This window comes from Sinocyclocheilus anshuiensis, unplaced genomic scaffold, assembly GCF_001515605.1.
Source record: "Sinocyclocheilus anshuiensis isolate Anshui unplaced genomic scaffold, SAMN03320099.WGS_v1.1 scaffold715, whole genome shotgun sequence".
NCBI lineage: Eukaryota > Metazoa > Chordata > Actinopteri > Cypriniformes > Cyprinidae > Sinocyclocheilus > Sinocyclocheilus anshuiensis.
Window position 1 is genome coordinate 1,150,879 of NW_015551089.1, and position 12,943 is coordinate 1,163,821.

The 12,943-nt window shown below is 42.4% G+C and overlaps 1 protein-coding gene across 1 annotated transcript in view; it reads right to left on the reverse strand.

The window, feature by feature from the left end:
- Positions 1–243: 243 nt before the first annotated feature.
- The window catches only part of LOC107662598 (kinesin-like protein KIF26A), a 97,822-nt gene continuing 85,122 nt past the window's right edge, over positions 244–12,943 (reverse strand). The window contains exons 9-15 of the mRNA XM_016452672.1: positions 12,437–12,620; positions 7,529–7,688; positions 6,889–7,051; positions 3,103–6,427; positions 2,405–2,595; positions 1,206–1,356; positions 244–1,080 (exon numbers count right to left, since the gene is read on the reverse strand). Of these exons, the coding sequence (XP_016308158.1) occupies positions 902–1,080; positions 1,206–1,356; positions 2,405–2,595; positions 3,103–6,427; positions 6,889–7,051; positions 7,529–7,688; positions 12,437–12,620 (4,353 nt within the window). The 3' untranslated portion in view covers positions 244–901. The remainder of the gene's footprint in view (positions 1,081–1,205; positions 1,357–2,404; positions 2,596–3,102; positions 6,428–6,888; positions 7,052–7,528; positions 7,689–12,436; positions 12,621–12,943) is intronic.

Sequence of the window (12,943 nt, forward strand, 5' to 3'; positions counted from 1 at the left end):
GCTACATTCAATGTGGCTGAGCAAACATAGTACCAATTCAAATCAACTACGATTCTCTGGGAAATAGACATGTCAAAGTCGGATATGCATCCATTTTCAGTCCGGTTTGGAAGAGTCAAGGCAACCAAACCAAACACATTTATGAAAACTGGCTTGCATCACGCATGACTGTCCATTGCTGAGTGATACTGTGTTCCTTAAAAAGACAGATACTTGATTTGAAAAGTAGAAAAAACACTACTTTTCAAACAGACAGAAAACTACAAATACAATATAAGGCTCAAAAGGTTTAATAACAGTATGCTGACAGAGGTGATAGTTCAGGAGGCAAAGGCAAAGCATGGAAAGTCAGCTTTATTGCTCTCCTTTTGCACCCAAAATGATATTTCACACACTGTATGATCATATAAATACACTATACAATGCAATAAAATAACAAAAAAATATGGTTCGGCTTGGGTATGCTGGTCATAGCACTAGCACCAGTAGAAAAAATAACGATTGACAACAAATGTACAAAACAGTCATATGAAAAAGGCACTTTGTGGTGTGGCTGAATAACTCTTCGGTAAGTGAGAATGATTATTATCTTTCCTTGTGTAAGGAAATGCGTCAAACGCATGTAAGCTTGTTGGATTTCCATTTGAGTAAGTCTATTCCATGTTTATTGTGAGGCACTGCATTTAACCAGAACAGTTTTCTCTTCTCCAGAAGATAATAAGTTCCTACTTCATGCAGAATTCAGTGTTCCATCCTATTATAAAGATCATCCTTTGATCAATTTTATTTCCTCGGAATCGCCAGACCGGCTGCTACATTTCATTATCCTTCCTTTCAGACATCCAGGGTCCTGTCTTCCTCCATCTCTTTGTCAGAGTCCATCGATCACCAGATTCTGTTCTTAAACCTCCACCTCTTGCGGTCCTTCTTGCACATCAGATGCTACTCGGATGTCAAAGCAGGTCACCATCATGACGCGGGACTTGCATAGGTTGACGCAGTATTCCAGTTCAGCCGTAGCCTGCTCCAATGCCTCCAAGTACTCTTGCGACTCCTGATCCAAATCCTGATCCACCTCAACTGCAAAACAAACCAGAACAGAGTCATTACAAAGAAATGGACTGGAAGTATTTAGCATGAACTTTCATCTTTGTCAACAAGAAGCACTACAAGTCACAAGTTTAATGTAAAGGTACAACACTTACACTCTCCAATCCACTTGCTGGGATCCATCATTAATCTAGACTTTGTGTTCTCCAGCTCTTCTTTCAGAGTCTTATGCTTGGCTCTGAGATCTGTGATTTGCTGCTGCCGTTTCTCAAGAACCTTCAATTTAGTGTTAAAATACATCAGGCCCTGTGGACAGAAGATGGACATAATGGTTAAAATGACAGTTCCATATCAGACTAATTTTGGGCTTATCTGGATTGACTAGAAGAAATAAATCTGGTACAATGCTGGTTCAATACAATTACTTCAATATTCCCCTGACCGTGACATTTTCTGCACAAAGGAAGCATGGGTTACAGCACTATAACAATACTATGATATTTTCCAAGCATTGTAATGGAAGAATCCTTACGTTACAGTCTGATTCATTTATACAATCGAGCTACATCCATGCCAGTTAATCAACATACCTTCTCAACATCCTGAACTGACTGTTGGAGACAAGAGGAAAAGAATGTCAGAAGCTATACTAAGAAGTGGGGATACACAACATACATGCACTCCTATTATCCAAGAATATTATAATACCACTATGCCTGGATAAACACTCCTGTGCACTAATGCTATAGAAGGCACATGCTTCAAGGTAAATCTTGTCCAATGCAATACCAATTGATCTTAAAAACTCTGACAGACAAACTGAAGATTATCTCCTTGGATTTATGAGAGTACATTACCCTGCTGATTTAATGATAGAAAAGATAACATTCTTTTAACTGCATCATTTTACTCCCACAGTTTTACACCCTTCCTTGCTTGCTTGCTTCTGCCAAAACCAATTAATTCCAGATAGTTAACTGATTTTCATCACTCAAGTGTTTCAAATGTAAACCGTTTTTTCCTTTCCAAATAAATAACCATTTTTTCCCGTCCCCTTTTACTAGCAGGTTAAGGCCCTAAGCTGTACATTATCTTAATAATTTTTAATAAGAAGCAAATAAACCAAAACCTTCATTCAGTGTCTAAAGTTTGAATATCATACATGGAGCATATTTCTTAACTAATGATATTGCTCTTTACATACGAACTCATCCTAGATCAAAGCAAATCTTTAGGAAGCTAGTTATGGACAAAATTGTTCTCTGACATCTCATTTATGGACTGTGCAAAGATAGTTATACATAGTTATGCATCTATGTATTATTCAGCATATAACCAGACAACCCATTCTAACCTCTTCTATCTTTTCTTGTCTTCGTCGCTGAAGCCTCTCCACGTCATCAATTTCATACACTTTGATCTCAAAAGGCTCTTTCAGTGGCCCGGACATAGGGGGAAGGTCCACCCACTGGCCCGTGGTCCCAGACTTCCCCAGAGAGGAGGTGTCCGGTAAGGGAGCTGGGATGAGACGCCGCCTCTGGAGGCCTGGTCCACGGAGAGACAAAGGAAATATGTGAGATAGAAAAGTAATTAGGACATTGAAAGATTGCAAAACCAAATGAGATAAACAAAACAGAATAAAAGATGGATGGATAAAGAAATAGCAAGCAAACAAGAATATATTGAAGAATAGGAAAATTTTAAGCTGTGCTAGTTTTTTGTATGTGTATGAGGACGTAGACTGGATGGAGATTAATATCAAAACCCCCTGACTAAATTGCATGTGATGTGCAGATGCATAGTATTAGCATTATCTGTGCTATATCATCTCAAGTCGGCATATATTATGTATACAATAAAACTGTAAAAAATCACCTTTTTCATAGCCTTTTTGACTAGAGTAGTTCTCAAAAAGAAAATAAAAAAGCTATGTTCCATGTGGGCTTCAGTGTCAACATGATTCATGCTTAAGGGCCAAATGTAAAAAACTACACAAGCAATATGACTATCAAAAACTTCAGGTCTTCATAGACAACAAGAGATGCTACTCACCATTTGACCTCTTCTTGGGTGCTTTGGAGCTCCGTGTGCGACCAGAGGAGGACATCCCACTCTCACTCATGGAGTCACGGGCTGAAGAAGCACTACCAGTAGCTTCACTGTCACGGATCATGCTCTCATATCCACTGCTCCCTCCACTGTGGTAGAAGAGTACAGTTCGTCCCATGGCAGGAGGCAACTCCCCACTTAGGACACTACTGTTATCACTTCCATGCCCACTGCTGTAGCGCTGAGGTCTTCTGGGGGCTGTGATCTTACTATATGGAGATGGGAGAATGGGGATTGGGGTATGCTTGTCACCAAGGTTCACTCCACTGTCATTGCCACTGTCTGAATCACCTGAGCCCTTTGTATGTTTCCCAGAAGGATTGGCCAAGGCCAACTCACTAACGCGACTGTTTGCTACCCGCATTGCTTGCTTGGTACCCATTATTGTTCCTCTTGTGGATTTACCATTGCCTCCTACTGTTGCTCGAGGTAATGCAGTCTTTCCTGAAGGTGGAAGGTTGGCATTCCTTGTTGCTGGTGCCACAAGAGACTTAGTGGATGAGCTCAGGGCTTTGGAGTTGCTTGCAGATAATGTACGAGCTTTGTTTGCATTAACAGGTATTTGTCTTGTGTTAAGGCTGCCTTTGCCAATCCCACTTTTTACAGTGGCTACTGGGTTTATACAAGAAGGTGGAGAGGTAGCAATTGGGGAAGAGGTGGCAACAGGTGATCCAAACCTGTTGACTGACTTGCTTGATTTGCTGTTGAGACTAGCACCACTGTTTTCTCGACTAAGAGCAGGTTTCGACCCCAAAGATGACAAACTGTCACATCTGTCTAGAGATATCTGACTCCCATATACCTGTCCTGTATCACCTCTAGTTCCTCTAGCTTTGATACTAGAGGTTGCTTTTATCAAACTATGCTCTGACTTTAAGTTAGATATTCTTAAACTATTTGAATCACCCCTAGAGCTAAGATAAATATCATCCTCTAAACCTGTAGCCCTTGGTGCTAAATACTTTCCAGCCTCATAAGCAGACTTTAAGGCACTTTGGGGAAACAAGATTAGATTCTTTTGATCCAAACTAGATTTGCGTACTGGAGGAGGAGGTGGTGATACATTGCCAGGTTTTGACATGCTCTCCTCATGCTTGCTTGATTTTCCACTTTTTCCTAAAGAGGAAAACTTTAAACTTCCTGTTGAGGAACCAATATCTTGAGCAAGCTTGACATCAGTGGACGTATGTATGACTGGAACTGTCCCAAGTGTTGTTGCGCCTCGTCTGAGCTGTGGCATCTTGCTCGGGGACTCCATCTTCCTGTTGTTGCTGGATTTTTCACATCCGTCCACCACCCTTTGGGATGGGTTTGACCCTAGTGTTTTGGGCATTCGAGGTACACTGTTGTTGCTTGTGCCTGCTTTTCTTGCAGGAATTCCACTCATTCCATTTTTAGCCAGTCTGGATGAAGAACCTGAATTAGAGGTTATAGAAAACTTCAATGAGCTGTCTACTTGGTGCCATGGATCTGGTATGCAGTCTTGCCTTGGTGGCTCACGTCTCCAGTTGCTACTGGAGCTGCTTGCACTGATACCGCTACTCTGGGCTGTGGATGAGGTAGGTTTTAATTTCCTGGAAAGACTACACTGGACAACTTGAGAATCTTGAAAAGACTGGGGATCGGATAAATGAATGGTATTTGCCTTTGCCAGTTTTGGCAAACTTTTGGCAGACAGTTGTGGGGCCTCTGGAGAGGATGGGCATTTGCTAAGAGAGAGTTTGCCTGATATAACACTGTCGTTGTCCAAATCTGAAAAGCTACAGCCACTATCATTCAAGGAGTTCTTAAGTTCCTTTTGAGGGCTGCTTTTGAACATCCTAAGAGAATCAAGGTAGAAACTCCTGTCTGGGCCAGTATGAGTACCTTGAGGGAGAAAGACATCTACTGTTTGGTCATCTTCATTCTCCAGAGTACAGACACTTACTTCGCTAAGCCATGAAGTGATAGAAGAACCACGGCTACCAAGTGAAGTACATGCTTTCTCCTGTAATGGTGCCACCATTTTAATGTTTGCCTCTGAGGTACCGACATTGCATGTATAGGCATCAAATTCATCATTGATACTGCTAATTATGCTTACTGGTCGTGATCCTGAGGCAAGGGCCTGTAGTGAGCAATCACTATTGAAGCTCACAATACTGGAGGGTCTTCCATTGTCCACAATGTTGCCAATTGATAACTCTTCCACAAGAGTGAACACAAGCTCGTCCTCACCATTTAGCTCCACTGGCTGTTTAAGGGTTACAGTTGTCCTCAATATGTCCTTCTCCATGCACCTTTCCCTAAGACTGGACCTAATTTCCCCAGAAGTCCTGGGATTAAGGTGATGGACTTTTAGCGGTGAGTTCTCATTTGAATCATCTCTTTTTTGATGACTCATCCCAATTGGCGGTATCCTCGTGGCAGACTTTTCTTCATTTTCACTACTGACCCTGACATAGTCTTTTTGTTGTGGTGGTGGGGGAGCATGCTTGGGTAACTTTTTACTGAAAAAAATCTTTTCCCTAACTACAGGCTCCAACTTTTGGGATACTATTGTTTTACTTTGTTTTCCTGGAGTGCATAAGTGTGTTCCATTGTCTGACATTTGCACCTTTTCACCATCTGCACTTGTCCTACATAAACTCTCAGACATGGTACTGAGATCTTTGTCTGGTGTGGCACTTTGCAACTTGGAATGTTCTAATTTGGATTTGTGTTTTGGACTGCCAGGCAGTTTACTGGCTACAGAAAATGACTTTTTGGATATGCTGTCCTGTGTTGATAAGAGCGCTTTGATGGGAGTTTGGGGTGAAACTGAAATGCAACCAGAGCCTTCTTTCAATTTGGTTGCATCACAGTCCATTTTAGGGGTTGCAGAATTTCCTCCAGATTCTCCAACAAAGTCTGTAGGTTCCTCACTACCATCGATACATTCTAATCGCTCCTGAAGCTCAGCAAAGGTGTTACATTTGAAGTGATCATGGTCAACTGGCCCTTCTTTCCCTCTTTGCTTACGGTTAAGAGAGGGGATAATGGGAACAAAGGTTGGGGGTCCTTCGTTGTCGCTGAGCTCTCGATCAGAGATGGCAGCACCACCAGGGCCAACATAAATTACAGTGTCACATGATTGCTCACTACTTGAAGAATAGTCAGGATCACTGAGGAATGATGGTAGATCTGGGTCAAGGGCCACAGTGCGAGGATGGAATGGTCGCAAATGTGGTGGTCGGTGGATCCTTCCCTCATCACAGGAACTCTCCCCTCCAGAGGAACTAGAGGCATACTTGGAAAAAAAAACACCAAAATATCATTTAAAAATACTCTGGAACTCTGGTGTGGTATAGTTTTAACCATGTCACAACAAAAGTATGAACACATTTTATGTCTAATAAGGTCATGCATTGACTATATTCTGAGGGCAAGAGTTATACAACACCAAGACAACAATATGAATATAAATGGTTTTCAAAACCATTTATCTGACGCAGCACTACCCAAGGGCAATACATCAAGTGAATTTTTCCAATGACAGTAAAAGTTACGATACTCAATTACAATCTCACTATAATTGTTGATTTTAATATGCACTAAACATATTTATATGCTGTTATAGCTAGACAGTTGATTTTGTTTGGTCTAAAACTATAAGACTAAATATCAAAATGTTAAAATCAGCACTAATCCTCTAAGTACAATATACAATTATTATAAGAATTCCTAAATTCTAGTCAGTTAAAAAGTTACCTTTGATTTTTTTTTCCTCATACGATGGATTCGGGAGGCCAGCTGAATGGTGGTAAGAGAATCTGCATAAATGGCAGGGGAGTCAGAGATGTGGGCAATCATGGTCGTCCTACAGTTGATGTTCCCCAAGGAATCTCGCAGTAACATTGTGAGCTTGCTATCCCTGGAAAAATAAATTTTCATTGCCAGCATAAACAAAGGTTGATAGATTGTCAGCAGAAAGTCAGCTGTTTAATCAAGTACTGAGGCAGCCTGGCCGTTAACTGTTCTCTAAAAGTGCAGAACAACAAGAACTTCTCTTTTTTTAAAAGAGGTTCATGATCTATGAGCTCAGCAAAATACAGAAAAACAGCAGTGCATTAGTCAAACAATAAACCTGTCAACACAGAGATCACAGGTACAAGCTTGTTGCTGACATCTTTGATTATGAGCTCAAATGCATCAGTATTACATCTTCTATGGAAACGCATAAGACCTCAGGAAGATATTCAGAATTATCATGTAATTCTATTTATGCTAGTTATGCTATTTGATTAGAAATTTTTATACCAAAGACGTTAGAACTGTATCTACACATTTGGAGCAACATGACCCATTTTGATTTCTTATTGTCTTGTGGCAAGGATTTACATTTTCTTACCTGTATGGAACATGTTTAGCTCCGTTGGCCAAAGCCAGTATTACATTTCCTAATGCAGTCAGAGACAGACACAGACCTCCTCCTGCATCCCTGCTCTTACAATGCACCTTCTCACAGCTTCCCAAGTCAATCAGATGCAATCTGCTCCTACCACCAGACACTGATAGAGGGGAAAAGAAGAGAAAATGAGATGTGATCCCTGGGGTCGTACATTACAACCAGTGCAAACATACTGTCCTTCCACAAATTTCTGTTAAATTTACATCAGCTCAGCTTTGATCCAGCAATTCACATTTATTAGCATTCATATTTTGTGTATGTTAATAATAACAAAATCATGGAAACACAATAGTGTTTATGAATATTTAGAAAGATAAAAGCTAATAATTAAAAACAAATAAAAGAGTAAATGACAATTAGTTCATTCCCAAAGCTCATCGCGAATAAAAAAAACTTGCATTATGAAGTTTAATTCCAAAGTCTTATGGTTGCAGACAAAGCAAACTTGACCGAACGAAATAAATGATTCTAAATAATAAAGCACAGAGGGTAATAATAAAGCACTTAAGAGGGTAATATCTCACCCTTGTAATGGAAGATACAAATACACTGTCAACCCCACTCATTACCGTTATCACTGGAAGTTTGAGACATTGCCAGTGTGGTTCCAGAGACAGAGTCTTACTATTGAGAGATGAGAGGGACTGGATTTCTTACTATTGGAAAAAGTGTAACCGTCAACTTGGATCACGTGATCACATTATAGTTTTGACATAATTGAATTTCAGAGTTGTGCGACACTCAATCGCCATTTACAGATACCATAGGAATGAATGAGAAGTGCCGTAAGCTGAATCCCACCTGTCGCAAAAAGTCAGTGACTTCTCTTATAAAATGACATTTTATTCACTGTAAACTCTAAAAATAGTTCTGTCATGACAACTCTCGGAGGGATTGGTATGGTAATGTACATGACAATGTTAATGTATTTGGTCTTGGCGGAATAGATCTGCTACGCTGCTGCTGCTGTATACATACATCCACAACATGCTGCTGTGAGCATGTAAGAAATATTGCTGCTGCAAATATAGCATACATGAAATAACCCCCATATAACATACATAAATCACCTCGTAGTAGATCTATAGAGGTGGAGCTTGGGAAGGTAGAGGGTTTCTGAAGCAAGCTGCAACTGCTATGGCAAGCACTAGTCATATATTTGAATGTTGAGCAGCGAGCTCATTGGCTACCGATGCGCCATCTAGAGTTTCATGCCAGAACTCTGCATTTCAATCCAAAAATCTTGTTTAGTGTAAAACATGCTGAAGATTAGCTGATACACTGTCGATTCATTCAATGATAATCTGTTTCCTCAAAAAAGCTGTTTATTCAGTGTAGTGAAGCCTCTCCTCCATTGACATACACTCAAACAAAACTGCCTCTGGTCTCTTTCCCTGCGTACCGCCAAAACAGAAGCGTTAGCATTAGCCGTTATGCTTTTTTGGCTAAAGGTTGCAGGCTTGTCTTCCAGTGGCTTTGGGGGTTCCCCCTCAGGGAACTTGAGCTGTGTCAGAACACTTTGGGAAGGCCTCTGCGTGACCACGTTCTGAAGCATGTGTGGAATCAGTCCAAGGGAGAAGCGATACGTCACGAGCGGGGTGACGTGAGCAACCAGGAAGCTTAAAAGTGCACCCAGTACAGCGCATGTTAGCTTCTGGTCTTCAGTAAGCACATTGTGGTGTGTGTATGTGTGTTGCACAAGCATTCAGTCAGCCAGTATATCTATGTTAGTAAGACAGTGATAATGTCAAAGTGTAAAAACAAAAGTAAATCGGTGAGCGGACGGCGCTATAGATTGTGTGTTCCTCCTTGCCCTCGTTATCTCACGGGTGGGGATACACACAATCTTTGCGTCATCTGTTTGGGAGTGGAGCATGCACGGTCAGCTCTCAAAGGAGCTGACTGTCCTGATTGTGACCAGCTGCCACTGCGTATGCTCCGCTCCTGCATGGCTCTCTTTGATGAGAGCAGCCAGTCTCGCGATCCCACTGATCTCGGTCCAACTGCTGCCGAGGCACAGTGCAGACTGTTGTCATGGGGATCGCAAGTGGATTTAGTGGAGGGATCCGTGATGGGCTCGTCCTTATCTCGGTCCTCACCCGTTAGATCCGCGGTGTACCAGGCAGACCTGCTTAAAGACCTGGGTGACAAAGAGAAGGCCACGGATCTCTCTCTCTTTCCGTGCTACAAAGGAAATGGCCAGAGCCATCAGCCGTTCAATGGTAGCCCTAGTAGCGACAGACAGATATCTGTGGTTGAATCTGTCTGAGCGGCAAGACAAGGACAGATTCTTCCTGCTGGATGCTCTGCTCTTGCCTTCTAGCCTCTTTGGCGACACCATAAATACTGTCGTCGAGATGCTCCAGCCGTCCTCTAGCTCCTCATATTGCCAGGCCCAGAAACGGAGCGTCGCTACTCGTACCACCCCTCCCCCCCTAACCTAACTAAGGTTGTTAAGACTATACTCCAGTTCAGAGTTCCCACAATGAGGAAACAGTATGCCCTGAAGTGGAAACTTTTCACTTCTTGGTGTTGACAGTGACTGCAAGACCCAGTCAGCTGCCCAGTTGGTACAGTTCTGGAGCTTCTGCAGAAGTGTTTCTCAGCAGGGATATCTCCTTTCACTCTGAAGGTGTACGTGGCGGCCATAGCTGCTCACCACGCCCCTCTGGGTGGTCAGTCATTGGAAAGAAACCCACTCGTTACTCATTTCCTCCGTGGCACTTTGAGGCTGAGGCCAGCACAGTGCACCACGGTGCACTTGTGGGACCTGGCGGTGGTTCTGGAGGGCTTGTGCAATTCCCTCTTTGAACCCATTGAGGAGGTTCCAGATAAGTTCCTCACCTTGAAGATGGTCTTCCTCCTCGCGATATCATCACTCAGGAGGAAAGGGCATCTTCAGGCACTGTCAGTTTCTCCCTCGTGCCTGGAGTTTGCCCCGGGCAATGCTAGGGCCTTCCTTTACCCGAGGCCCGGGTATGTCCCTAAGGTGCCCACCTCTACACCAGGGCCCATAGTGCTGCAAGTCTTCTGTCCTCCTCCCTTCAAGGAAGCTGACCAGGATAAACTAAATCTGCTCTGTCCAGTGCGAGCATTGGACACTTGCGTCCACAGAGCTGCCCAGTGGTGTAAGGCAGATCAGTTGTGTGTTTGCTTTGTCCACCTAAGAAGGGCTTTCCGGCGACCAAGCAGACCCTGAGCAGATGAGTGGTAGAGGCCATCTCACTTGATTACAAGTTTGCTGGCCTCCCGTCACCTATGGTGGTCAGAGCCCACTCGACCCTCCAAGGCCTTATTCATGGGTGCTTCCCTGCAGGAAATTTGTGATGCAGCGGGCTGGTCCTCTCCTCCCACATTTGTTTGGTTCTATAATCTGGACCTGACTTATACCCCAGGATCCTAAATCCTCTCGTCTTGATGTGCTCGCCTGATAAACACCAGACAGGGACTCGTTAGTATGGTGCAGTGGGCATTCTCGTTCCCAAACCATTCCGACACAGCTTGGGTTCCCTGAGGGGGAACGTCTCGGGTTACGCATGTAACAATGGTTCCCTAAAGGGAACGAGATACTGCGTCTCTCTGCCATACTCCCTGCATCCCTTCATTCTATCAGAAGCTAACGTGCTATGCCGGGTGCAGCTTCCTGGTTGCTCACGTCACCCCGCCTGTGACGTCTTCCTTCTCCATTGGACTGAATCCACACGTGCTTCAGAATGTGGTCACGCAGAGGCATTCCCAAAGCGTTTCGACGCAGCATCTCGTTTACTTTAGGGAACCATGGTTACATACATAAACTGAGATGACAGTGCCACACTGAGGTAATGTCAGGCAGAGTGAGGAGTGGCAAATGACAGATATAGAGAAGACCTGTGGCTGACAAGACTGTGTGTAATTTATTCATGAGTAAGTCACCCAGCCCATTATGATTCAAAGACAGAGCAAGATGGCCTAGATATACACCTATATTCATACCGTGCTCTAAATATATAGACAAGTGAGTCTTGGTGATGTATTGTCTACTCATCTTTTCCCCGTGAATTTAACAGACCGTTAGAAACTAAAGGCTAACTTTGTGTTAATCTGGATGTTGTACTGACGAGGAACTGTTTCAAATATTATATTCTCAGCTATGTCTACAAAGGATAATGAATATACAGTTGTTCCTGCTCAATGACTATAAGAAGGATAGTAAAAGACCTTCTTCATTCATGGTTTAGCTACAATTGTTTTATTTCACACAAAATAGAAAGATGAAGGGTAAATTGACAATTGACCAACACTATGTTATTACACATGATGATATAGAGAAATGTTAGACTTTGAAACACTATATCATTACATTTGTGAAAAGCAGGAGGAACCTATTCCCTCTATTCCTAGCCATTTTTTGTCCGGCATTTGCTTTTTTTTGCTTTTTTTTCTAAAAGCCTGTTGAAATCAAGACTTGATGAAGCCATTTAAAGATGTATTTAGCTATGCAAATGTGCACCGTGATGGCACAGTGACAGGTACCTATATACTATGATTAGAGGTGTTAGCGCTCATGAATTATTACTATCTGTTAAAATTCCCATTAAAGTTTAATGAAGTGGTCAAAGCATACATGATTGATTTCCCTCCTACTATGATGGAGCGAGAGGCAAATTGAAGGGATTCTGGTAACTCTCTGATTTGGCCTGTAATATCACAGCTATTACATTAATAAGCGTAAGATGCATTTTCCCTTTCACTGGGAAAATGAGGAGGAGGAGAAGGAATTAGACTAGACTGAGTATAATCGATTTAGCCCACGCAGAGCCTTCAACATCATAGCAGTATAATTTCACAAAGTGCAAACACAAAACTTACTTCCACCCTTGCCACTCTTCTCCATGCGGTACTGGTAGATGTGTAAGGTGAACAGCATGTGGGAGTTGCGGCGGTCTTCCTCATCTGCATCCGGCTGGTTGGTGCTACGTGCTGCGATGGCGGCGTCAAGAAAAAGGGCGGCCTTCTCTGCAGTGGGAGCCCTTAATTCACTCTGGTTCTGGAGCTACAACATGGAGAGGATTTTTAGGTGGGTGTGTGTGTGTGTGTGTGTGTGTGTGTGTGTGTGTGTGTGTGTGTGTGTGTGTGAGAGTGTGTGAAAGAGTGGGATTTATTCTGGCTTATATTGACAAGTGAAACTAAACATGGATAGTGCTAGTTAGTCATACCACATTTTTGGTGATCCAAAATCTTGGTATGACTAACTCGTGTTTTTTTTTAGTCCTTTTTTAATGTAAATTCAAGAAAAAAATATATATTCCAGTTAATTATATACTTTAAATTTAATCTAATTTGATTATTATATCTTGATATTTAGAACTTTTAATT